Here is a 27,442-nt window from a genome sequence, read left to right as displayed (position 1 = left end):
GATCAAATCTCTGCTTTTCTAAAGCATCGACACCAGGAAATATAACGGAGGTGTATCCAATGTCACAGGGGTGGAGGTCTTCAAAGAATACATGCGGATAGGCGTTATGTGTTTACCTCAGTCAATAAAGTCAGACTCATTTTTTTGATACACCCAATTCCAGTTTAGAGTAATCTCCAAAAACACTATTAAGATTGCCAGTCTGAATCTGGGTTAAACTCGCAGGAAACGATCTTTGTATTCCTGTCAGACCTCAACATTCACAAGCTGGGAGCATCGTTAAGACTAAAATGCGAGGCTGTTAGCCATTGGTTAATTGACCCATCCATTAGTCAGTAGTCACTAGCTGTTTGGAATAACTTTTTTTTTTATTTATTTATTTATTTTTTTAAATGTTAGTCTCAGTTGTTGGCTCAAAAAAGTTCATTGACGTTGAAGTCCGTGGCTTCCAGTCTAACAGGAAGCAGAGCAAAGCAGGAGTACCAGCATGGCCGTCTGTAAAACTTTACAAATCGAGTCCTGTCTCAAAATGATTTTTTAAACCTGCATAGGATTGGGCATCGTTTGGATTTTAACAATTCTGATTCCAATTCCGATTCTTCCTTTCGATTCCGGTTCTCATTGATTTCCGATTCTTTGAGTGGGTGGGGTTGAAACGGGTCACATACCTATTTTCACAAATAAGAGGAACGTTTTATTTTTATTCAATGGTGGGTTGCAGTTTTACCGGCTTTTTTCAACGTATAATAAAGCCACACTAGAGCGCCGCTTACTGTGCTCCAAGGCTGCAACACAAGCGCCTGGCTGCTACGGAAACCAAAATTTGCTCATATTAAATTGGGAAGCGATGATCGAATTTGAAACCAAATCCTCTAAAGGACTCCAAACAATTCCAATAAAGAAACTATTCCACTGGAATCGTAATTTTTGAACAGATTCCAAGTAAGAATCGGTTCTCGATGCCCAATCCTAGTCCTGCATCTAAACCTTTCCTTGAGTTCTGTCTCAACGCACATTTAGACTCCTGTGAAGTACACATCACTACACAGAGTACTGCTACTCCTCAGAGGCAGATTGTCCAACTCTGGAAAATTATCATGGCAAAAATAGTTAGCTCGTCACTCTTGCAAGGTAAAAATTTGCAAAAAGCTACATGTTAGAAGGTTTTCTACCTGTATGTGTGCTTCCACATATTGGATTGGACTGTGCTGGAGCCAGGAACAACTTACTGGACTAACCTTGTGCTTTTGTGTCGGGGCTCTCTGCGGCAGCATCCCCTGCTGATGCTTCCTGGTGCAGCACTACTGTCAGTCTGAACGCGGTCCTGATCGTACCTCGTGCGCCGCTGCCGTGATTCCCTGAGTGGTTCCTCTGCCCTCGTGTCTCAGTACATGGCCTCCGTGTCTCGGATGTTCCCGAACGACAGACTGAAAGTGCTTCCTAGTCTCTTAGTGACCCCCCCTCCCTCCCTCTTCTTCTTCCTGTTCCAGTTCAACAAGGAGGCGGAGCTCTGGCCCTTAGCTCCACCCAGCAGACGCTGGCGAGTGTTTTCCTTATCGCTGCCTAGAGACAGCATGACGGCCCTCCTCTCCACCTAAACAAACACACACACACACACACACACACACACACACACACACACACACACACACACACACACACACCCCCCACACACACACACACACACACACACACACACACACACACACACACACACACACACACACACAGGCTCGGTCACTGCACAGGTGAGTAGACGCACATTAGGCTCGTTTGAGATGAACTGCGCCTCGCCTGTAAAGTGGACGAGAGCAGGCGGCGGCAGCAGTGGGCGGTGACAAAGAGCCGCGGTCAAGTCAAACCGTTTCCAGCAGCCTTCAGTCTGAACAGGAAGTCACAGAAACCCTCACATCCTGTTAGGTCTGATTCCGATTTAATAAAACGTTATCAGACCCATATATCAGCTTGTACACAGTCTCCAGTTGTTTTTATTATGACAGCTGATGTTCATAAACAACAGACTGTAGATGATCCGTAATCTGAACGGATTTAGTCTCTCTGACTTCTAAACGTAACTATCAGTCACACAACAGGTGTTCTGTACAGAATAAGCCTTGAAATCAGACAAATGGCAATTAAAACCCCTCCAATTCAAAAGCAATATAAAAGTTTATATAAAACTTCATCATTTTGAGTCAATGATTAACCAATCAGCTGAGAGCCAGGCATTTCCCATCATGCCCTGGGTCTTGCAGTCAGTTGAAAGCAACCGCAGCGCTTGGCTCACAAAACTGCGGCCGCCCTGATCTCGTGAGGTTATCGTCGTCCATGACGTCAGAGCAAGTCGGGATCAAGTCAGAAATAAATCTAATCGGCATGCATTGGGCGGCGATTGACGGCGATCGATTCTGCGCAGGCCTGGCTCATCTTTACACTGGAAATCCAGAGTTCTTGCGAGAGCACAATTTTAAATTTGCTCAGTGAGTGACTCTGGCATTCAGTAACGATGCTCATTAACTATGCCCTGGTAGCCGAGCTGCACCAATCACATCGGTGTATCGGATATAGGCGGGCCAGAGGCGAGCTAAACAGATGAGGACAGCGCTGCGACGTCAAAGTCATTTCTAAACATTGCAAGATGGATGATCACCAGTTGTTTGAAACGGCTTTGGCCGTTTCAAACAACTTCATTACTCAGTGCCAGACCCTTAATCTTTCGGATTTGGGTCTGGATTTCCAGGCTAGCTCATCTCCAACGTGCCTAATGAAACAGCAGCCACTAACATCTCAAACACACGTACTTACCTGTGTGTCATGGGAGTGTAATGTGACCACGCTGAGCTCCGCCCCTCTGTCGCTGCAGCTCTTTAGCATGTGGACCACCTCGCCATGTTTGGCCCATTTACAGTCCTGTCCGTCCACCGCTACTATGTAGTCTCCTTCTCTTAAGCCGGCCTCCTGTGCGACACACAAACATTAGGGGAAAAAGTAGGGATGTCCCAATCAGCTTTTGTTTGCGCCCAATCCCGATCCGATTTTTTAAATATTGAATATCTGCCGATACCGAGTACCAATCCGATACTTGTACCGCCTCGCGAAACGATCATATTGTAGATATTCCAAGTAGATGTTGGACCGCTTTCACTTTCTAGCTGACATTTTTGCCATGTTAATGAGTAATGCCAAGTTACTGGCGAGTTTAAGTTCTACCGCAAATTGTGCTCCACTGACGTTAATGATCGGAGTAAGGTGATCGGGGTGACTGCCGATCCCCGATCAGTTAAAAAAAAAAAAGTCCCATATCAGCTCTGATCAGATACTTTGGGACATCCCCAAAAAAAGAAAAAAAAGAATCTTTGTTCAAATTTTACAGAAAGAAAATATTATTAGAAATACCCAGGAGCAGATTTAATTTAATTTCGTTTAAACAGGATTTCAGCTGGATTTTATGTCTGCACGAAACAAAAGATTATTGAGTTTGCTGCTGGCACAAGACACCGTTCACTGCAGTTTACCAAAAACACAGTACAGCTCAGAAATGTTCCCAGCAATAGAAGAAAAAATGGAGTGAAAACTTAAATGAGCTGCGAGTTATGGACTAATTCATAAAACAGCATCGAAGCATTGCTTTTCTTCCTTAAAAATCCGATGTACAGTATACTAGTGAAGTAGTTGCGATTCTTGAGAATCTAACTTTTGTAACTGCTTCTAACCATTTAAAAAAAAAATACCTCTGCATTTGATTCATTTGACGACGTTTCAGACCCAGGGACCTTTCTCAGGACACGTTTCTCAAGTTGAGGTGTCTTGAAGAAGCTCCCTGGGACTGAAACGTCGACACATGAATCAAATGCAGAAGAGAAATGTAAATTTTCTCTTCTCTTTGGAATGGATTTTCGAGGGATTTAATTCCCTGTACCACAAAGGAGGCTAAGCAAGTGTTGTTGTACTGCTTCTAACCAACTCATAGTTTTCCAGCATGTGGAAGACAAGCGGTTCTGCTGTAACTAATGCACATGAAAGGTCAGTGGTGTCTGTCTTACCGCTGCACAGCCTCCAGGCACCACTCCAGCCACCAGGACAGGGGAGTCTCCTCTGAGCGTGAGACCCAGTCCGCCCTCTCTCCTCTGCAGGCAGATCACACGTACCGGACCCCAGCGAGCACGTGCACAAAACACTGACAGAGGCCCCTGCAGCACAGGAAAGACTCATCTTCAACTCAGGTACCAGTAGGTGGTGCTGCCGGGTTTTTTTACGGCCATCTTAATATCAGACTGTTCTTAATGATGAATATGTCTTACCAGTCTTTGGAAGATATCAGTAACTTGGACTGTAGAGAAGTTGATTGGAGTGATTTCGGGTTTCTGATGGGTTTGAGCTGTCAACAGAAGAAAGCGCAATCACGTACTGTTATTTAACCATAGAGTCCTATCATTGATACGACTTAAACACAGATACTTACACTGTATCTCTGGAGCCTCTGCAGTTTCATCAAAGTCGTCCTCTCTGTCCAGCTCAGAGTACTTGTCCAAAGAGCGTTTGTGTGTGAGAGACAGCACGTCCTGCAGGATGTCCATCTTCCTCAGGATCTTACACAGACTGTGGACACGCATGGCCTCCTCATGTCTCATTACTGCACGCCGCAGGTGAGCTTTACCTGCACAAGTGTAAGCAGACATATTTAAAAAAAATTAATAATTGTTAAAAGGAGGACCTATCATATAGCATGTTTAGGTTCATACTTGTATTTTGTGTTTGTACTAGAAGATGTTTACATGCTTTAAAGAAAGGGAAAAAAAAAAAAAAAAAAAAATTATTTCTCTTATACTGCCCCTGGCTGCTGCACCTGTATTCACCCTCTGTATGAGATGCTCTGTAGGAGCCCCCGTCTCTTTAAGCCCCCCTCCCAAAAAAGCCCAGTCTGCTCTGATTGGTCAGTGCGTTTCCGCATCTCTGCTGATGCTGTCTCTGTACAGTCGGTATCCAGTTGGACACAACTGACAAAAATGGAGTATATAGCAGGACTTTGTACCGTGAAAAAACACCAATAAAGGCTTCTAAACCAAATACTACACAAACGGATATGTTTCAGCAGGAATGTGACCGGAAATTGGCGAGAAATTAAGCAGCCAAGATTAAAGCTTTCCCCTGAATTAGCATGTAGCTACATGTGACAATGTAAACATGGCAGTAGCTTAAAAAAAACAACAAAAAAACACTTCAGTAGTTTGTCTGGAGCAGATGAGCAATTCTAGCAGAAAAACCGCTGAAACCAGAGCATTAAGAACAGTAGGAAATCTAGTTTTTTAAATTTAGCTCAATGCTTGGGCATGTTTAACATGAAATCTGACATTGTAACATTATAGATATGCCATAAATACGTAATTCTGAAAATACGGAAAAGCATAATAGGTCACCTTAAATTCAATTTTAACCCAAAGGGGCATGCTTGGCAAATTACTTCCCTTATGTTTGCACAAAGTTGACCTTCACAGAAATATAATTGCTATTTGAAGCAGATACCTGGTGCTTGTTTTCTTTATGACAGAAGGCCTCCACTGCATCTGTCTGTCTGTCTCACACACTTGATACTGCTTTATATCTAAACTAAATACAGATTTTCTTTATTTATTTTATTACATTACAGAGACAGTGCATTTTAATAAACATTTCTGTCAATATGCCAGAGTTAGCCAGAAGGCTATTTTTCATCTGCAGTCTCTAGACAGATGGTAAAAAAACTCACCCTAAAAGAATGTAAAATTACACATTTACATAACAATATAACATTTAAAATACATTTGGTAAAAGGTACTATTAAGCCAAAAATGTACAATAGGAGCACAACAGACCACAATCAGACAAACATTAGACAAAGACATGAACACATATACACACACAAGGCAACAAGCCAACATATTAACTAGTAAAGACGACAAAACATCCTTTTATTTTCTAATTTAATTTGGCTATAATGTATGTAAAATTGCCCCCATAGGAACACGGTTATATAGCCTAACCTTTGAAATGAGCGACATTTTAACCGTGCACGGGTAAAAATAAACAAATGTAGGCCTTAAAGGCTAAATTACAGTAACTAAATAATAACTAAACAAAAAAATTGTGAGACTAGAGAACTATAAAATTATAACCGTAGGCTAGAACTACTGTATATTAGAAATCATTGACTTGGAATGAACTTGATTTGCTACATGTCTCTAGGGGATAGCTTCAGTGTAGTAAAGCATTTAATGTACAATAAATGGTAGCTTAACTCACTACACCTTGTGAAGGAAGCGCCACCTTATGGTGAAACCCTGCAAGTGAATGAATGGGTGTGGTTACAGTGGAATATAGACACACCCTGTCAGGATGCAGGAGAAGGGGGGTGACTGGAAGTGAGCTGGAGATCGGGAGGTAACCGGCTGACAGCCTTTTGGCTTGGAGGGGAACATTTAGATGGCTTCATCTGCATACTACTAAATATAAACACATTCCTTGAACTCACCAAGCTTTCTTCTTTGTTCAGGGTCTCGTAACACCTGGCTGAGTGGTGGCCCTGCAGGAACGTTGACATAGAACTGGAGGAAAGCCTTCTCTGCTTCCTCATCACCCTCGTCCTCCTCAGCAGACACTACAGAACAAGACATTCCAAGTTAACGTGTGAGATAGTTGTTTTGGTTCAGGATAATCAAACGGTGAGCATTGAATTAAGTGGCTGAATCCAAAGTGTGTATAGAAAGAAGCAACCTTTAAAACTCTGTAAAATTCATTTAAAACCTACCCTACTATTACCCTTCTGAATAGTACTGGAATAGTTGTTTGTGAGTTGTATATATGAAAAATATTGAGTTAATGAGAAAGGGTAGGACCATACAAGTGTGTGTGTGTGTGTGTGTGTGTGTGTGTGTGTGTGTGTGTGTGTGTGTGTGTGTGTGTGTGTGTGTGTGTGTGTGTGTGTGTGTGTGTGTGTGTGTGTGTGTGTGTGTGTGTGTGTGTGTGTGTGTGTGTGTGTGTGTGTGTGTGTATATATAAATAAGTGTTCTTCCTACTCCTTTTTGGATATTTATTCATGTTTATTTATGTTTTTATCAGAGTTTGTATATGAGAGTATGCTTTATGTTTGTTAATTTTATGTTTTTTTTAACTTACGTGTTACATGTTTGATCGTATTCACATTGCCTAGACAGCGAATAGTTTGATTGCCATCCAGCCATAACAAACATAAGTCTTTGCAAAATATCACCCACTGAACCGGGCAAAGTCTGCACTACAAAAGCTATCTATTTATGTACAAAGTGTATCCATCCGTCCCTCATTATTTTTAATTCAAATCTTTTGTTTATCTTGCTTTTAGTTTTAAGGATGGCTGTACAAGCCCTCCACTTGCCACCTCTTCGGCATAGTGTTTTTAAGCTGTATATGTACAGTATGTGTAAATGTGTTTTTGTTTACAGTATGTATTGTATACTGTACTTATCAGCTCTTATGGGCAAAAAAAAAGGCCATTAATATTAAAACAATTTAATGTGTTTGCAGAGGTTAAAATCTTGTAAGACACCCACTACAAAAATATTAAATGAAATATCCTGTGTGGTTTGGTGTGACTTACATGTGTGATCACAGAGTGCAACAGCAGCGTAGTAGTGCGAGAGAGCGCGGAAGTGTTCAGATTTGACCTGAACCATGGAGGCCCAAGAAAACGGCACGTAGTCCTTCATCAGAGGCTGCGTCATGGTCTGCTGCACTAAAATGTAGACGTCTGACACCTACAGGACACACGTCCGGAGTGAGAATCACAAGATAGGAACAGTGACAACAGAACACAACCAGACACGTGTTATCTCACCCGTGCAGCCTCTTGTGCCAGGCGGAGTTGGGAAGTGAAGTGCGTGTCCTGTGTGGTGAGTGTGACACGCTCAAACACACACTCCTGCACCTGGGCAATCATTAGCCGTACCAGCATGCAGAGCGACGGACCACTCATGTCCAGACTGGGAGCGTTGGAGAAATTCTCTTTAAGGTAATTAAATGCACCTGAAAAAAGGTTGCGCAAGGAAAGGACATAAACATACAAATATCCAAAAACATAATTTTTGTTTGTTAATTAATCAATTACTCAATGTATGTATTAAGCAAAAATGCTGAACATTGGCCGGTCTCAGCTTCTTATAGTGTTATATCATTAGGAATTGAAAAGCTTTAGGTTTTAGTCAGACAAAACAAGCTTTGAAGATGTCACCCTGGGCTCTTATAATGGCCACGTCTTATTTTTGTTGCCATTGAATAGAATAAAGCATGTATTAATTAAAGAAAATATTACATAGATTAAATGATGAGGAAAACCATTAGTTGTTGCCGTTGCCCTAGGTGAATTAAAAAATATATATACAGTATATATTTTAGCAGGTAAGGTGAACAGACTTTTGTGCAAAACAATGCTTCAGGTAAGTATGTACTGGTGCAATACCGGCAGCTCTCTGAAAGGCATCTACAGCTCGGTCTATGCCAGCTGTTACAGAGCGGTCCTGCCGTGCTCCGATCTGTGTGTACAGGGCACCGATGTTGAACAACACACTTCCTTTTTCAAAGGCCAGCGTACGCTGACACGATGGGACGCCTGTCAGAGAGTCGTACCTGAGTGACGGAGAAGGAGGAATAAAATCACTTCATGCATTCTGTTTGTGTGTCATTAAGTGTCTCATTAATCATATACTATATATAAAGTATATGTTCATAGATAGGTATCATAGTATAGTATGTCACAAAAAAAGTCCAAAGAAAGTCATAGTATAGTACATTGAAAAAAGTGATGAAAAAGTCATAGTATAGTATGTCCAAAAACAGTAATGAAAGTCATAGCATACTATGTGTTGGAAAAAAAGTGATAGAAATTCAGATAGCACAGAAAAAAGTTATAGTATAGTATGTTGAAAAAGTGATTAAAAAGTCATAGTATATTATGTCAAAAATAGTAATGAAAGTCATAGCATAGTATGTCCAAAAAAGTCATAGTGTAGTATGTCAAAAAAGTGATAAAAAGTCATAGTATAGTATGTCCAAAAAAAAATAGTATATTATGTCGAAAAAAGTCATAGTGTAGTATGTCATATAAATGTCATGAAAACGTCATAGTAGGTCATAACATGTCATAGTATAGTAAAAAGTCACAGTATAGTATGTCGGAAAAAGGCATAGTATACTATGGTATAAAAAAGTTATAAAAAGTCATAGCATAGTATGTTGAAAAAAGTGATAAAAATGTCATAGTAGTATTATATCAAAAAAGTTATTAAAAAGTCATAGTATAGTATGTACTAAAAAGTCATAGTATAGTATGTCGGTAATAGTCATAAAAAGTCATAGTATGTCCAAAAAGTGATAAAAAAGGTCATAGTATATTATGTCAAAAAGTCATAGTATAGTATGTCAAAAAGTGATAAAAGTCATAGTATAGTATGTCGAAAAACGTCATAGTCAGTGTTGGGGAGTAACGGAATACATGCAGCGTTACGTATTCAGAATACAAATTATGAGTAACTGTATTCCGTTACAGTTACAATTTAAATCGTTGGTATTTAGAATACAGTTATATTGTTGAAATCAATGGATTACATGACGATACTTCTCTGTTTCACGAGTTTATTCACTCTGACTAAATTAAGGGAACTCTATGCATTTTCCGGAAGCCCCGATATGAAATCGAAAAAATAGCTATTTCGTGATCAGTCACAATGGAGTCGGAACCGCACGACAGAGCCAGGGCAGGAATAAGCTTCTATCTTGGAAATTCAAACAGCATTTCACATTAAAGAACGAACAGGAGAATGAAATATTGCCAGCAACCAACCTCCTTTCAGCGTCCAAATTACTCCACCTCCAACCTGAAGAAGCATCTTAAAGTAAGCTATTTTTTAATTAGCCAGGTGTAGTCGTCTGCTGTAGTTTTACTGGTCACCTTGCTATTTTAACATTGACGCGCGACTTTACATTCTCCTACCTGCTGATTTACTAGCTCCAGAGCCGTTTAAAGACTGACTAGCCCCGTTTGACATGCTAGCTAGCGTTAGCTAAAATTAGCTCGTGGTAGCAAGACTGCGGTTAGATTTTTGTAGTATGCAGTTCGGGACTACCAATACAATAATCTATCTGCTTGTTCAGGTACACATTCAGCTAGTTGGAATAAAAAGAACACACCATAGGCCTGTTTAGTAAGCTGGATGTGATAGCTGCATTCCTACACTTATAAAACGCAATTCAATGTGGAAGTAATCCTGAAGTAATCCGAGTATTCAGAATACGTTACTCAGATTGAGTAACGTAACGGAATACGTTACAAATTACATTTTTGGGCATGTATTCTGTATTCTGTAACGAAATAACGTTTTGAAAGTATCCTTCCCAACACTGGTCATAGTATAGTATAACAAAAAAGTTATTAAAAAGTCATAGTATAGTATGTACTAAAAGTCATAGTATAGTATGTCGGTAATAGTCATAAAAAGTCATAGTATAGTATGTGGAAAAAAGTGATAAAAAGTCATAGTATAGTATGTTGAAAAAAGTGATAAAAAGTCATACTGTAGTGTATCAAAAAAAGTGATAAAAAGTCATAGTATAGTATGTCAAAAAAGTGATAAAAAGTCATAGTATAGTATGTCCAAAAAAAAATAGTATATTATGTCGAAAAAAGTCATAGTGTAGTATGTCATATAAATGTCATGAAAACGTCATAGTAGGTCATAACATGTCATAGTATAGTAAAAAGTCACAGTATAGTATGTCGGAAAAAGGCATAGTATACTATGGTATAAAAAAAGTTATAAAAAGTCATAGCATAGTATGTTGAAAAAAGTGATAAAAAGAAATAGTATAGTATGTCGACGGTAGGAGAATGCTCTATAACCAACAGATTTTTTTTGTTGAAAAAAGTGATAAAAAAGTCATAGTATAGTATGTCCAAAAAAAAAAATAGTACATTATGTCGAAAAAAGTCATAGTGTAGTATGTCATATAAATGTCATGAAAACGTCATAGTAGGTCATAACATGTCATAGTATAGTAAAAAGTCACAGTATAGTATGTCGGAAAAAGGCATAGTATACTATGGTATAAAAAAAGTCATAAAAAGTCATAGCATAGTATGTCATAAAAGGTAATAATATAGTGTGTCGAAAATAGTCATAAAAAGTCATAGTATGTCCAAAAAAGTGATAAAAAAGGTCATAGTATATTATGTCAAAAAAGTCATAGTATAGTATGTCGCAAAAACGTCATAGTATAGTATGTTGAAAAAAGTGATAAAAAAATCATAGTATAGTATGTCGAAAAATGTCATAGTATAGTATATCAAAAAAAGTTATTAAAAAGTCATAATATAGTATGTACTAAAAGTCATAGTATAGTATGTCGGTAATAGTCATAAAAAGTCATAGTATAGTATGTCGAAAAAAGTGATAAAAAGTCATTAGTATGTTGAAAAAAGTGATAAAAAGTCATAGTATAGTATGTGCGAAAAATGTCATAGTATAGTATATCAAAAAAGTTATTAAAAAGTCATAATATAGTATGTACTAAAAGTCATAGTATAGTATGTCGGTAATAGTCATAAAAAGTCATAGTATAGTATGTCGAAAAAAGTGATAAAAAGTCATAGCATAGTATTTTCGAAAAAAGTGATAAAAAGAAATAGTATAGTATGTCGACGGTAGGAGAATGCTTTATAACCAACAGATTTTTTGTTGAAAAAAGTGATAAAAAAGTCATAGTATAGTATGTCCAAAAAAAAAATTGTATATTATGTCGAAAAAAGTCTTAGTGTAGTATGTCATATAAATGTCATGAAAACGTCATAGTAGGTCATAACATGTCATAGTATAGTAAAAAGTCACAGTATAGTATGTCGGAAAAAGGCATAGTATACTATGGTATAAAAAAAGTTATAAAAAGTCATAGCATAGTATGTCATAAAAGGTTATAGTATAGTGTGTCGAAAATAGTCATAAAAAGTCATAGTATGTCCAAAAAAGTGATAAAAAAAGGTCATAGTATATTATGTCAAAATAGTCATAGTATAGTATGTCAAAAAAAGTTATTAAAAAGTCATAGTATAGTATGTAGGGCTGTGACGATAACTACCACTACCGCGGTCATGACGTCATCACCGCGATCACCGCATATTTATTTTTTTTACCTTTAGCTCGCGTAACTTACAGGAGAACAGATATTGTGTGATATGACATATGATGAAAGGAATAATCATTGTGTAGTTACCCTCATCGACTGTCTTCTATCCTACATTCAAGAGTTTATAATATAAAAAAACGCAAGTTGCCCGTCACTTCAGCTTTGCACATGAGGATGGACAGTCCATTGAGCTGAGGTGGACGTGGACACATTAACGTTAACGCTGCAGTGTTTACCATTGCACATTAGCCTAGCAGCTAGCGGAGTTTCTTTCTGCTTATAGCTTAATCCTGACAAAACCGAACGGTTGAATCTCAGCCTGCATGCACGTTTTGTAGCCTAAACAGAGCAGCTTATATTGGTTATTTTACACAGAGCACTGTCTGCTCAGCTGCTAAGACCGCTGTGCTGCGGAGCGTCTGCCATTGGCATTGTCGGCAAACCTTTTCTTTTTCTTTTTACTTTATTGACAATAGAGCTTTCTGAACTGTCTGTGGAATAGATCAACGGAGATGAGAGAAAGCAGAGTGGCCATAAATGACAGCAAAACACAGTAAAGACTCTCACATTGAGCTGAAATGGAAACACTGTGCTATGGGTTAAGCCGATGTTTATCGGGGGGGTAACGGCCATTCACTTTACCGGCGGTATTGACAACAGATAAAGCCACTGTGTCTTGAGAAGCTCAAGCTTGTTGTTTTATTGTTTACTTTACATCATCTTTGCTATCTCTTTTTCCTCTCGCTTTTCCTCACAGCAGCACTCATACGCTGCTCTCCGTTACCGCTTGCTCTCCACACGGGCACTGATGTCAATCACTTAAGGCCCCCTGCCATTCTCGCTCTAATTTACGCTACTCTTGTAAGGGGGTTGCCGTTAACCGCCATACCGCAGTGATGTTGCTTCGTCACCGCGATAAGAAAAATACTATACTGTCACAGCCCTAATAGTATGTTGAAAAAAGTCTTAGTACAGTATGTCCAAAAAAAATAATAGTATATTATGTCAAAAAAAGTGATAAAAAGTCATAGTATAGTATGTACTAAAAAGTCATAGTATAGTATGACGATAATAGTAATAAAAAGTCATAGTATAGTATGTTGAAAAAAGTGATAAATAGTCATAGTATAGTATGTCGGTAATAGTCATAAAAAGTCATAGTATAGTATGTCGAAAAAAGTGATAAAATTGTATATTATGTTGAAAAAAGTCTTACTGTAGTATGTCATATAAATGTCATGAAAACGTCATAGTAGGTCATAACATGTCATAGTATAGTAAAAAGTCACAGTATAGTATGTCGGAAAAAGGCATACTATACTATGGTATAAAAAAAGTTATAAAAAGTCATAGCATAGTATGTCATAAAAGGTTATAGTATAGTGTGTCGAAAAAAATCTATAAAAGTAATAGTACAGTATGTCATAAAAAAGTCGTAAAAAGTAATAATATAGTATGTCTGGATTTAATAACCTTCAGGCTTTCACAAAAAAAAAGCGCTCTTGTCCCTTACCAGTGAAAGTGCACACCCAGGTTCCTGTGTTGAGGGAAGAAGCGCTGGTCCATGGTAAGCCATGGTTGTAGTTACTCCATCAGAAGTCCCGGCCCCCCCGGGCCCCCCCCCGCGCCCCCGCCCCCCCCCCAAAAAAAAAAAAAAAAAAAAAAAAAAAAAAAATGTCAATGACACATAACTTCAAGGAGACCGCAAGTTTCAAACATGTACTGTACGTTTCAGACCTTTCAAGATATTTTAAAGTAAATCCTAAAAAAAAAATTCTTTTCTACAACCCCCCCATAATGAAAAACAGATGTTATACCAAACACGATTATAGTTAGTTTTGTATGAAGTTGTAGGAGTGCATTTATTAACCTGTCTGAGCTCCATAAGCTCTTTAATCTCCTTGTCGTACAGAGAGCTGTCCTCTCCGTAGTGCTCACAGATGAAGTCCTGTAAGGGAAGACAGACGGTCACATAATCACAAATCAGTTTCTTAATATTTGAAAAAATTGCTTGAGGACTTGACTGAGCTTTTTGGTTCCTCTTCAACAAATATGTAAGACAAAAAGGTTAAACTAGAGTCTTTATTAAAGAGTTTTCACTTTTAGTTTAAACTCTAGCAAGTTTTTAAGTCAAAACATTAAGCTTTGCAACATATTTACATAATAAAGTAATGTTTATATGCCAAATGTGTGATGAAATGCAACTTCTTCTCACAGTTTTCCACATAAGAAAGACATTTTGAAAGTATATGTCACAATAAATAAAGCAGATGACCTTCGAAGTCACTGTTCCATTATCTTTAATGTGACTTTTATTTGCTACTGTTCATCAATGTTTTTTTCTCTCATGGAAACGGAAATTTGATAACAAATAAATCAAGGGAGTGAAATATGAGAGGTTATCTTCACCTGGATAGAAACTGTGAAGTCCACCTCTTTGGTTTCTTTTAATCCGAGTGGGATCATGGGAACGTTGATAGCCTCACTGTAAAAAGAAATACTTACAGCATGTATGTGTGGTGCGTGTAATCTTTCACAGGTTACAATATGTAACAGTAACAGTAACATGTAAACACAGTGCAGGTTATAGCTACAGTCAAGTCAGCACGCCATCTGCTAGGCTTCAAACCCAGCAGGCTCCCTGATTGGTGCTTCATCCGGCTAATAAGCAAAGCTAAAGCCAAGTATTAACCCGTATGGCCCTGACACCCCCCACAGTCACCCCCTCCGATTCACCATGAACCGAAACACACACACACGCCCCAGGGCCATTAATGACACTCTAATCAGGGGATTTATCCTTCCCATGACCCCGGGCTACAGAGGGAAAAACCTCCTGGCTGTGAAGGACTGAGTGTGCGCGCGCACACACACACACACACACACACACACACACACACACACACACACACACACACACACACACACACACACACACACACACACACACACACACACACACACACACACACACACACACACACACACACACAATTATGGTCCATTTAAAAACCATGGCCCTATTATTATATGTCCCATGCATTCCAGGTCATTCTCATTAGTCTAATGAGAATTATAATTGGAGAAAACAAGCATCCATCACATGTTTGTACTCACACTGTGCACTGTGTGTATCTACTCTATGTGTACTTCAATCTTTGTGGGGACCAATTTATGTTGCAGACCTGGAGTCTAAGGACATTTTTATAAAGTGAGGATATTTTTTTCTGGCTTTCAATTCTTAAAGAGCAGTTTTTGCGGGATACAATTTAGTTTAGGTTATGAATTATGTCAATTCTTACAAGTATAGAAGTGAGTGTGTGTGTGTGTGTGTGTGTGTGTGTGTGTGTGTGTGTGTGTGTGTGTGTGTGTGTGTGTGTGTGTGTGTGTGTGTGTGTGTCTACCTGTCTGTCTGGTAGACCTCCATGTTGCTGTTGAGCTCCTCCAGCTCCTCTTTGAGTAGCTGCAGGTTGGAGTTAACGAAGCTGAGCTCCAGAGCCACCGTCTCCTTCACCTTGTTGTTGGTTGTTGCTCTGCAGAAATTAACACGTCACATGTCACATGTCACACACACATCAGATCTCATGCTTCATTTACACCAACAAATTACAGACTATAACAGACTTGCATTTCCAATGTGACCGGAGAAAAGGAGAGTTAATTTGACTGTACTTTGTTGCCATTGAGCAGAAGAAAGTTAAGTCACCAACATCACAGACACTCCAGCTAAACTTCATTCATTCCTTAATTACATTTTCTTACATTAGGCCAGACATCTGACAGACAAACTGAGCTTTGAGAGATTTGCTGCTTTCTTCTCTATCATGGAATGTAATATCTTTGGGGTTTGGACTGTTGGTCAGACAAAACAAAACATTTGAGGATGTCAACTTCTGCTCTGGGAACTTGGTCATTTTGTTACTAATTTAAATTTTTTTTTAGACAAATTGATTAATCAATTAATTAAAAAAGAGAATTTACAGACCCCTGCATAATAAAATAACCAGTAGTTGCAGCCCTAGAGCTTAACAAATTATATAGTAATGATGCATATTTTTCTAGAATTCGGGACATTATCATGTATGTATCAATAAACATTTCAGTTTGGGTGCTTTATAAAGTATACTTTTATTGTATATATAACATTGAACATTCTTGCACAAAACTATCCAGCTCTTTCACTTTAAAAACAGATATATTGTACTGTATAGTATTGTATTTATTCGGTATTGTATTGTGAATTTTTTTATTTTCTATATACATTACTTGACTTTTTCTTTTTTTCCTTTTATCATGTCTATTGTTATGCACAAAAATACCAAAGCATATTCCCTGCATGTACCTACAGTACTCTGTTTGCCACCCGTTGATCATTTTACAGATCCCTGCCATTTCAGAATGAAAAACACTGGAGGTCTGAAATTTACAAAACAAATCTGACATTTTTAGAGAACGGCTTAACTTACTCATGCAAAGACACATTAGCCATTACTCCGTGGTTGCTTTATCCCACTTAGCTTAGCATCAGAAATAACATAATTTACCTTGAAAAACTGCTGTGCAGGCATAAATCTGCATTCATCGTAACATAACTGACCGTAAACACACTGAGCAATGGAGTTTAATTTATGCAACCATCTCAACTCTCCACCCTCTCGTCCATCACCCTCTGTTCATTCACTTCAAGCCTCTCCACTCCTTTTTCACAGGGGGGGGAGGGGTCTTAGTGCTGAGTAAAACCAGCTCACACTGCTGGGGGGTCTGAGGTCAACAACACACAATGTTCCTGGAAGTCTGAGGTATTACTGGTAGCTAATAATACACACTTGTCCAGGAAACCCCCCTAATTATGCAATCATTAAAATCTACTTGCACAATTATATGACAAGACGGAGTTGTTTGTGTTGAAAGCACAAAGAGGACCAGATTACAATACCATTAGTGAGTAACAGGCTTGCAAAACAGCACTGAATTAACAAGATAACTGATATTTTGCACATGAATGCATCATTCTGGCAGACTTTTCAATAAATCTACACTTACACAGAGGGGAAGAAATAACAAACACCGATAAAGAGACACAAGGTTTTTAGTCGGGCAGCTTAAATGCAATCTACATATTGGAAACACTGATAGACAGTGTTCCAGGTAAAAGAGATATGAAAGGTCTCTGTGCTGAATGAGTCATCAGATGAATCATCAGAAGGTGTGGTTATGTTTTGGGCAAAAACGTTGCAAGAGCTGAAGATGAAAATGTATACTTATCCAACATCTCACAAAGTCTTTTCACCAAAATGCCAGACCTGTCAAGCTTACTGTCAACTCTTTTTCTTCCTCTCCATTTTTGATCACATGTTTGCATCGTTTGACCTTCTCAACTGACATGAAGAAGGTGAGTAGACAATATAACCTGGGGACAAACTATTTCTTCATTGATGGCAGAACACACACTTAGTAAGCTCAATTCCCTCTAATCAGTCCTTCCAGTAAAATGCAGAGTTTTTTTGTGATTGTTGCAGGCAAAAATCCTTGATTATGTGGCACGTTTTCTTAAATATGCGATGGAATATGCGGGATATTTATGCGATGAAATTGCGGGAACTTGCAAAAACTGCGGTTTGCTGAAAAAGAGAAAAAAAAGTGATTCCCCCAACAGCCTGCTTTTCGATGATGTTCACGTCGCGTAATTACGTCACTTCATAACGTTCCCATGGCAACAGGGGAAAATGGCTGCTCTGGTGTGAAGTAAACGCAACATTTTTCAACTTTCTGCTAAAATATGTGACTTTTTTGAAACAAAAATGCGTGGATTATGAAATCATGCAAACCCTGCATATTTTGCGCGGAAATCAGCAATTTATGCGGCGAAAGTGCGGCGTATTTGAAAAAATGCCGCCCCCGCATAAATATGCAGACTTTGGCTGATTATGCATTGAATTATGCGATCGCATAATCACGTTTTTCTGGAGGGACTGTCTAATTAAAGTAAGACCCTTTTTGATTGTAAATTTAAGTCAAACCTGTTCTTTTTAATGTATCCAGTGTGTAGTGGCAATCTGAACACAAAAAAATGCCACTGGAGGGATAGGAATTAGAAACCATTTCCAACGCTTGCTCGTGCAAATAATGAGGTCCGCCATCGTCTTAAGGTCAATCCTTTATTTTATAAATGCATTTAAAAACACCTACCAAAAGACTGACTGAGAAAGATTAAAAACGAGCAGACGAGATCTAAAAACATCACTCGCACACAGCTGAGGTTGAAAAACTGCGTGGCTTCCCAGATCCTAATTCCTCCTTCCCCTTCTCACCTGTGATTCCCTTTCTAACCTCTGATTAGCGCACGCACGCAAGCACGCACGCACGCACGCAAATTCACACCTTGAGAACAGTTTTTTCTCTATTTTTCCATTTATTTAGGGGGGTTTGACTCTGCTGATCAACGGCAACACAGACGCTTACATCAATTTACGAAAAACACTTGCAAGACTTGAAAAAGAACCAAAGGGAGGGGTGGTGCATTTTTGGACATGACTAGTTTCTTGTAGGAAAAAGGTCCTTCTAAAACTGAGCCAAAACTTGTTAATATTATCAAATAGATTTTTTTTTATTTAATTGACTTTAAAATGCTAAACGTGTATGTACAGTAAATATAATTGGACATGATAAATTGTACAGACCGCACAGCAACTTATAATCCTTACTGTATATATTTGGCAATGTGCATATTTTATATTTGCACTCTTTCCTAATTTGTACTGCAACTGGTGCACAGGGATTGATAAAGTGCTTTTATTTTATGAGGCAGATATTCCTAAAACTGTGTTTTGGATACAAATGTTATTGTATGCTATTATATACACACACACACACACACACATATATATACACACACATACATACATACATACATACATACATACATACATATATGCGTTTTAATGACAATCACTGACCTGTGGAGAATCTGAAAGTTGTGATTCTTTAACACATGACCAAACTCGGCTCAAACACACAGCTGAAGCTCACCTTTGAGCTTCTGTGAATAATGTTAATCTCTCCAGTTAGACCACTTTTGCCTTCACCTCTCTCTTCATCACACACACACACACACACACACACACACACACACACACACACACACACACACACACACACACACACACACACACACACACACACACACACACACACACACACACACACACACACACACACACACACACACACACACACACACACACACACCTATATCTAGGATCAAGCCAAGGGCAATCTGATTAGTCAGCTTTAAATGGGCTGCCAAATATCCCCTTCACACACACCCACTTGCACGCACACCACACTGCAGCTTTTAAGGGGAGAAAAGAACTCTCTTACTCGGGGCGTATGAACTGACTGAAAGATATGAGGTATCAGAGAAGCTGAAAAGTTTTTTCAGTAACACAAACAAAAAAAAAAAAAAAAAAACACTTACAGCCAAAAAAAAAAAAAAAAAAAAGGGAAGAAAAAGCAAAAAAAAACACAAAACCAAACAAACCAAACAAACAACAGCAGCAGGAAACAAAAAAAAAAAAAAAAAAAAAAAAAAAAAAAAAAAAAAAAAAAAAAAGGGGGGAAAGAAAAAAAAAAAAAAAAAAAACAAAAAAAAAAAAAAAAAAAAAAAAAAAAAAAAAAATGGGGGTCCCCCCCCCCCTCCCCCCTTTCCCCCCCCCCAAGAAAAAAAAAAAATTAAAAGAAAAACAAACCCCCCCCCCCCCCCCCCCCCTCCCCTTTCCTGCCCCTACGCCTCCCCTCCCCCCCCCCCCCCCCCTCCAACCTCCCCTGCCCCCCTCCCCCCCCCGCCCCGCCCCACAAGAAATGGAGTTGACAGGCTTCAAGTGGCTCTACAGGAATAGATCAACAGAGCTATATCTATATCCTGAGAAAAACATTCCACTGTGAGCCTTCTTAATAAGTAACTGTCCCTCAGCTCTAACGGACAACATGACATCTACATCAGCCAATCACGTGATGATTTATAACCCCTCTTTCATCTGTAATTAGCACCCCCCCCTCCACACACACACACACACACACACACACCCTCACAATCACATCCCACCAGCACTTATACCACGACCCAGTTCCACATCAGTGTCAGAGTGAGGGAAGTGAAAGCGAGACGTTTTGTGTGTGTGGACTATTCCAGTTGACCGGAAAGGGGGAGGACAGAAAAAAGAAAAGGTCTGACAGTGGCAGACAAATAAGTGGGGGATGAGCTTGCCGGGGCTCCGTTGGGAATCTCTGCATGAGAACAGGACAAAAAGCCGGCTGATTACAGGCCAGCAGGCTGTGTGTGTGTGTGTGTGTGTGTGTGTGTGTGGGGGGGGGGGGGTCCTCTTTGTCTCTGTGACCCATCGTGCCAATAGAAAGGGCAGGAGCGCTTGTTTTATTTCCACTAAACTGAGTCATCACCTTTTAGAATAACAGCCTGAATCCAGTCAAAAACGGAGTTGGGGAGAAAGAACGACTACCTGTTAAAGAAATACTCCAATCTGCCTGTTAGCGCTGATATAATTAGTTGATTAATCAATCAACAGAAAATGAATTCATTTATTAACTAAATTACATTTTTAAGTCATTTATCAATAATAATAAAAAAAGACACCTATTCATGTTATGAGGATGTGAGGATGTACTACTTTTCTCCGTTTTACATACAGCAGGGTTGCAACTAACGACTATTTTCCATTTAATTATATTCTTGATTAATTGCTTGATCGTGAAATGATCAAAGATAATGTCTTCACGTTACTCGTCTAACCAACACTATATTCAGCTTACTTTAACATTAGACCAAAAAAAAGTGGTAAATCTTCACATTTAAACAGCTAAAACAAAGTCATGTTTGGGTGTTTTGCTTTGAAAAATTACAATGAATGGGTTATCAAAAAAGTTGATTTTCTGTCGATTGACTAATCAACGAATCGACTACTCATTTCAGCTCTAATTATATATACTCCAGTGTTTTCCCTAGCTTAATAGAAGACTTAGATGCGAATATTTGGCGGGGGGTTTAGGCATCCTTCCTCAAGAAAATGTTACGTTTTTCAATTTAAAAAAAAGATACATTTTGTGTGTCTTTGTGGGTTTTTGAGTCTCTTTGTAGTCATGTTGTGTCTCTTTTTGGGCTTTTTTTCTTTTCTCTGGGATTGTTTTAGCTCTCTGTGGGCATTTGGTGTCTCTTTGTAGTGAGTTTCTGTCCCTTTACACATAATTTTGGACTGTTATAATTCCCATATCTGTGTCTAAGATGTTGGAAAAAGCCAGAGCAGCTAATAAATAAATAGCACGCAAAAAGCTTAAAGACAAAATTTACTAAAGAAGTCCAACTACAGTTATTAGATCTGAAAAAAGTCTTTTAGTGACATTCATTTGACTTGGGTGCTGCCCAAAATGGCTCGGCTGCTGCACCTAAACCTTATAATGGCAGGGAAAACCCTGTACTTGTTGACTAAATATCTTAACATTTTGGACCATGTGTCAGGCAAAAGAACTCATTTGAAGATGTCTCCTTGGTCTCCTGTATGTAGACTAAACACTAATGGAAATTATTATAAGTGGTAGCCCTGCTATCTATCATCCATAGATCCCTGAAAAAAAGATCTTTGTCAAACTTAATTGGTTGCAGCCAAACAAGTCCGGAGGTAATAATGAGAGGTGCCCTTGGTTGTCTTTTAATTAAAGACACTGTTGTTTTGTGTGTTGATCTTATTAGATTCTGACACGGCACCACTAAAGCAGAAGAAAGTTGCTCCTTGCTTTAATTAAGTGGCTCCTCCCTCCTTCTACTCCCTCTACTCCCAAGTTGAATCTTTATGAGTAAAGGAGTGTTTGCAGAGAGTTTTGCACAGTGGACTAATTATGCTGTGAAGGTTCTTCAAAACTCCCACAACAAAAGTGTAGCCTGAATATATGTACATATGTTAAATGTATACTTTCAAGCTCCTTAGTGATCTACCTCCAGTGTGCAGAGCCTGAGAAACAGTCAGAGGGAGAAAGCAAAGGCCCCGAGACATGGAGAGAAGCAGGAGGGGATAAAGATGACGCTAATGTTCTCAGAGAGAATACTTTGATGTTCTGCCACCGTTTCTTTTTTTCATTTCCCTCATTTCTCCACCGATAAAACTCTAGTGTGCTGTGTGAATGACAGCAAACTGCTTCACAACACAAAGCCAGCACAGTTTAGTTGAAAAAGGAAACCGTGTAGAGCTGCAAAGATTAATCAATACGTTTTCAACTATTAAAAATGATAAAATTATAATTTTCTAGTTTCTTCTCTCCTCTGTGACAGTTAACTGAATATCTTTGAGTTGTGGACAAAACAAGACATTTGAGGACGACGTCGTCTTGGGCTTTGGGGAAAAACTGATCTACACTTTTCACCATTTTCGGACATTTAATAGACCAAACACCTAATAGATAACTGGAGAAAATAATCAACAGATTAACTTACAATGAAAATGATAGTTCATTTCAGCCCTAATTCATATTCAATTATCGTTTCGTAAGAGCACAAAAAAACTCTTAGTAGGAAAATGTGAGAGGAGACACAAACAGGGTTAAAGAAGTAGAGAAGACACACAAGTAGACAGACACAGTGAACACAAACAGAGCCATAAACCGGGTGGTGCTGGTGGTGGTGTGTGTGTGTGTGTGTGTGTGTGTGTGTGTGTGTGTGTGTGTGTGTGTGTGTGTGTGTGTGTGTGTGTGTGTGTGTTTTGGAGGGGAGTGATCTCTGACCTTTTCCCATCACAGGACACCACCACAAATGTGACAGAGCCAACAAGCTAACAAAGAACCACCAACACAGAGGAGACATGTGTAGCATTTTTTCATCCTGTCTTAGAGAGGGAAAGCTAATGTCGGAGAAAGTTTGCCCTTTCAAGTCAAAATAAATGCCATGAACGATGAATCCACCCGACTACATGAGATACTTTGAAACGACTGATGAACACATAACACATACCGTAACAATGTTTAACCCTGTCTAGAAATCCTTTTTTATCAACAGGTAAAATGCCAACACCATCGCAAATTTTGACTTAACTCCAACATAAATTCACTTAATTTCATTAATTAGGTTTCATTGTCCTAACTGGCTCAGTGATCCACATTATTTTCAACATGTCCAATGCAGGAAAAGTCCCTCAACAGATGAAACTGTGGCTGGGCAATGTTAAAATGTTCCCGCCTAACTTTGACCTCACCTGAACAGGTTCTCTGCTCCGGCTCTCATGCGCATCTCCTTGTTGATCTGCTGGTTGATGCGAGCTCGCCGGTGCTGCAGCTTACTGCGCTGAGTCTGGGCGAAAGGATCACATCCCTGTGGAGAGAATTAAGCAAAAGACGAGCCAAATAAGTTATGAACTGATGAATTCATGAATTATTCCTTACACCAGAAAGTTTGGCTATTTTAAGCGTTGAAAAAGAGGAGTCTGTTTCTAGGTAAGAAATCAAAAAGACAAAATCGCTCACGGTGGATGGACTACATCCACCACAAATTCAAAGTTTAAAAAAAAAAAAAAAAAAAACAGCCTGGACAGAAAGCTAAACTACAAATGGACTTTTTGCTCTGAAGTAAGCCTCTCTACGTCAGAGCAAAAGTCCAGCATGCTAGAGATGATGAGTGTGTCCAAGGGCGTGTCAGAAATGAGGGAGCTCAGGAGAGGACAGCGTTGTGGATGCTAAACATTATAATAACCCAGCGTGGTACAGCAGGCTTAGAACCAGGGGCGATTCTAGGATCAGACCTTTAGGGGGACTCAGCCCCTAATGAGAATGTGACACAGATACACTGCCTTGCAAAAGTGTTAAACCCCCCCCCTCCCCTGCTAAATCAGTAATTGTATTAGCCAATAATCTCTGAGCTAGCTACTGAACAACAACGTCAGTTTTTTGACACTATTAACACTATGATTGAACTAAACCTGACACTTTATAAGTCACAGTAACATTAAACTTCACAACCGTCTCCTGCTCTCCCTCTGACACATCAGATAGAGACTCTGAGTCTGGCACAACCTCCTCCGATTGGCCAACACTACGTTTCTGTTAACCCTTTCCTTGACTGGGTTACAGGTGCATAGCATCGGCGACAGCCACACAGGATATTAAACCTGTTTCAAGCCCTTTGAACCTGTAATTGTTTGTCCTCTGTCACTAACAGACAAGTTCGCAAACTCTAACTTGAAAATTGATTTAAAAATGAGATAAAATTTAGGGCTTGAGCCCCCCTAAAAAGGGTCTAAAACCGCAGTTGCTTAGAACCTTCTCCCCAGAAGGATAATATTTTTAAAAGGATCTGGTGATGTGTCAAAGCTATGTATCTGTCTAAAGATTTAAAGGCCTCTTAAAACCTTTGCCAACAACACCAGAACAGCTGATTGTTAAATGTCTGCTGAGTAAATTAACAATCACACAATGCACCACTGTTTCACAGTTAAACTGTAAACAGATGTACAGTAACATGACAGATGGAGCAGCTGTACATTAAAATACCCCCTTTCCTCATCCTTGTGGCTCCTTGCATCCCCTTCTCTATCCCGGTCACCACCAACTTGTACAGTAGGTATACAGACGTTCCTTACTCTCTTACACTCTTTCCCCCTTTATCTCTCTTGTTCCCTCTCACCCAGTTAAAGTGTTTGTTTAGCATGCGCACAACAAGTAATCCTCGGAGTGCCTGTGTGGATTAGGATTCTGGCCGAGCTCCCACCTCTGTTCAACCATCGGGAGGGCAGGAGGATGGAGGTTGCCCAACATCGGTGCAGATAAAGTCTAAAAAGCCTGTGTCAAAAACTTTCCATTTCCAGGTGATTTTCATCAAGCACACGCGTTTTTCAGCAACACCGATACAAACACGTACGTTGCTGCTACAATCACAGTCTTTTACACACTCAAGCAGCAGAAGGTGAGGTGCCTTGCTTAAGGGCACCATGTCTGTAATCCTTCCTTATCTCTGTCCATGTTTTCCCATTCAAACCAGGGATTCAAACCAGAAACACTCTTACTGCCTGATATACTGTATACTGGCGCTGGGGCATCGCCAATGATTCCCCCGAATCGATTTGACTTCACAAGGTCCCGATTCGATTACGTTTCCGTTTCGATTCCATATAAATTAGGTTAGGGAAATTTCAGTTCCAATACCAATTTTGTTTGGATAAAAGAGATTCTCAGAGAACTTGTGCTGTTGTACAAGAAAGAGGCAGCTCTCAAATATTTTTGTAATGCACCAGGTTAATGTTTACATTAGGAATGGACAACCCCATGAAGTACTTTATCCGTGGTGAAAAGGCATATGTGAAAAGATTGATTTCTAGATTTTATTAATGATATGAGATCACTCAAACAAAAGAGAATCTAATTATTTTAAACCAGCCCTACTGTATACTATATTATACAGTCCCTCCAGAAAAACGCAATGCAATAATGCATAATCAGCCAAAGTCCGCATATTTATGCGGGAGCTGCATTTTTTTCAAATATGCCGTACTTTCGCCACATAGATTGCACATTTCCGCGCACAATATGCAGGGCTTGCATGATAATCATAATCCACGCATTTTCGTTGCAAAAAAGTCACATATTTTAGCAGAAAGTTGAAAAATGTTGCTTCACACTGTTTACTTCACACAAGAGCAGCCATTTCCCCCTGTTGCCATGGGAACGTTATGAAGTGACAAAAGCAGGGTGTTGGGGGAATCACTTTTTTTCTCTTTTTCATCAAACCGCAGTTTTTGCAAGTTGCCGCAATTTTTGCAAGTTGCCGCAATTTTTGCAAGTTGACGCAATTTCATCGCATAAAATTGCATAAATATCCCGCATATTCCATCGCATTTTTTAAGAAAACGTGCCGCATAATCAAGGATTTTTGCCTGCAACAATCACAAAAAAACTCTGACAAACATAATAATAGTTTTATATATATATATATTAAAAGATCGATACTGGGCGTCAGTGTATCAATACAGTATTGCCACGGAAAATATCGCGATACTATGCTGTATCGATTATTTCCCCCAGCCCTAAGAGGAACCAGGCTTGTTCTTGAAAGACACTTTGCTGTGGTGTTTCTCAAATTTTACTTTCCATTTCTTTGAACTCCACAGTCGAAATTAGATTGAGCTGATGGCAAAGGTTTCAGAGGCTGGTATCTCAAAACTCAGGCAAACACACAGCTGATATTATCACCATAATGAGATAATAGAGGTAAGTGAGAACATGTTTGTTGTAAAAATGTGGGTGAAGTAGTTTTTAAGACCAATACAATACATTCTGAAGGTAACCAAATACATAATACGTAAAGCTCATATTTGAGGGTTAGGGGTCATGTTTGTTTATGTTACTGACCCCAAGTATCCAGAGGGAAACCCACATTGCCCTTTTAATGATGCTTTGGCTAAGGAGCCTCATATGAAAGGTTGTTTTCGTGTTTATTTAATGTAACATAATGATCTGTCTATGAGGATAACAAAAGAAGGAGGACCTACAGACTACAGTATGGTAACGGGAGTTATATTGTACATAAAGTCCAGAGTCTGCAGTTACTTTACTCTTTTATTTAATGGATCCACCTACTAGGCTACCTATGGGGGATATCCAGACCCTTATCAGACACTTTCCTCATGTTTACACATACGCCAAGTGTGTGTAAATGTATATATTTATATGTGTGTGTGTGTGTGTGTGTGTGTGTGTGTGTGTGTGTGTGTGTGTGTCTCACCTTTCGGATGCTCCCACTGTGGCTGCCCTCTGCGGGTAACGTTGAGGGCATTTCGTCGTCCGAGGTACCGTCTGACAGGGACATCTCCAACTCTCTGTGAAGAGTAATGTCAACATTATTTTATTCAAAAGTGTAACTTTTTAAACACACTTGCCGTACATCGCCCTGCATTTTAAACACAACTATTTAAATACAGTTGAATACACAGGTTTAACGCCAATAATATTGAACTAAAAAAACGGTTAGGTTTGAGCTAACGTTAACGAGTCGTGGTTTTACCACTTGCCTTGTCGCAGGTTCCTCCATCGTGAGGCAAAGACAAATGCGGCCGAAAAGCCCCTACATTTCTCCCAGCGTTGTATAACTCCAAGTAAACACAAAGGTCCAATGTTCAGTCAACCGTAGAGTGAAATAAACAACTTTTTACTCCTCAAAACAACCCTGCTTCAACTCATTACATTATGCTAGCACCTCCTCCGCTTGCTT

At 39.2% G+C, this 27,442-nt stretch overlaps 1 protein-coding gene across 1 annotated transcript; it reads right to left on the bottom strand.

Annotated features, from left to right (window-relative positions):
- Nucleotides 1-735: 735 nt before the first annotated feature.
- Nucleotides 736-27,442, bottom strand: rhpn1 (rhophilin, Rho GTPase binding protein 1). Its single transcript, XM_039812355.1, is given in 16 exon segments — nt 736-1,594; nt 2,806-2,958; nt 4,044-4,190; nt 4,302-4,378; nt 4,463-4,657; nt 6,509-6,634; nt 7,613-7,769; nt 7,850-8,037; nt 8,471-8,637; nt 13,700-13,805; nt 14,035-14,134; nt 14,596-14,671; nt 15,591-15,719; nt 23,439-23,554; nt 26,957-27,050; nt 27,243-27,442. Coding segments are annotated over 16 exon segments (2,061 nt in total). The 5' UTR covers nt 27,263-27,442; the 3' UTR covers nt 736-1,384.

This window comes from Perca fluviatilis, chromosome 9, assembly GCF_010015445.1.
Source record: "Perca fluviatilis chromosome 9, GENO_Pfluv_1.0, whole genome shotgun sequence".
Lineage (NCBI taxonomy): Eukaryota > Metazoa > Chordata > Actinopteri > Perciformes > Percidae > Perca > Perca fluviatilis.
Note: the sequence above shows the minus strand (reverse complement) of the source record. Positions and strands in the feature narration are given on the sequence as shown.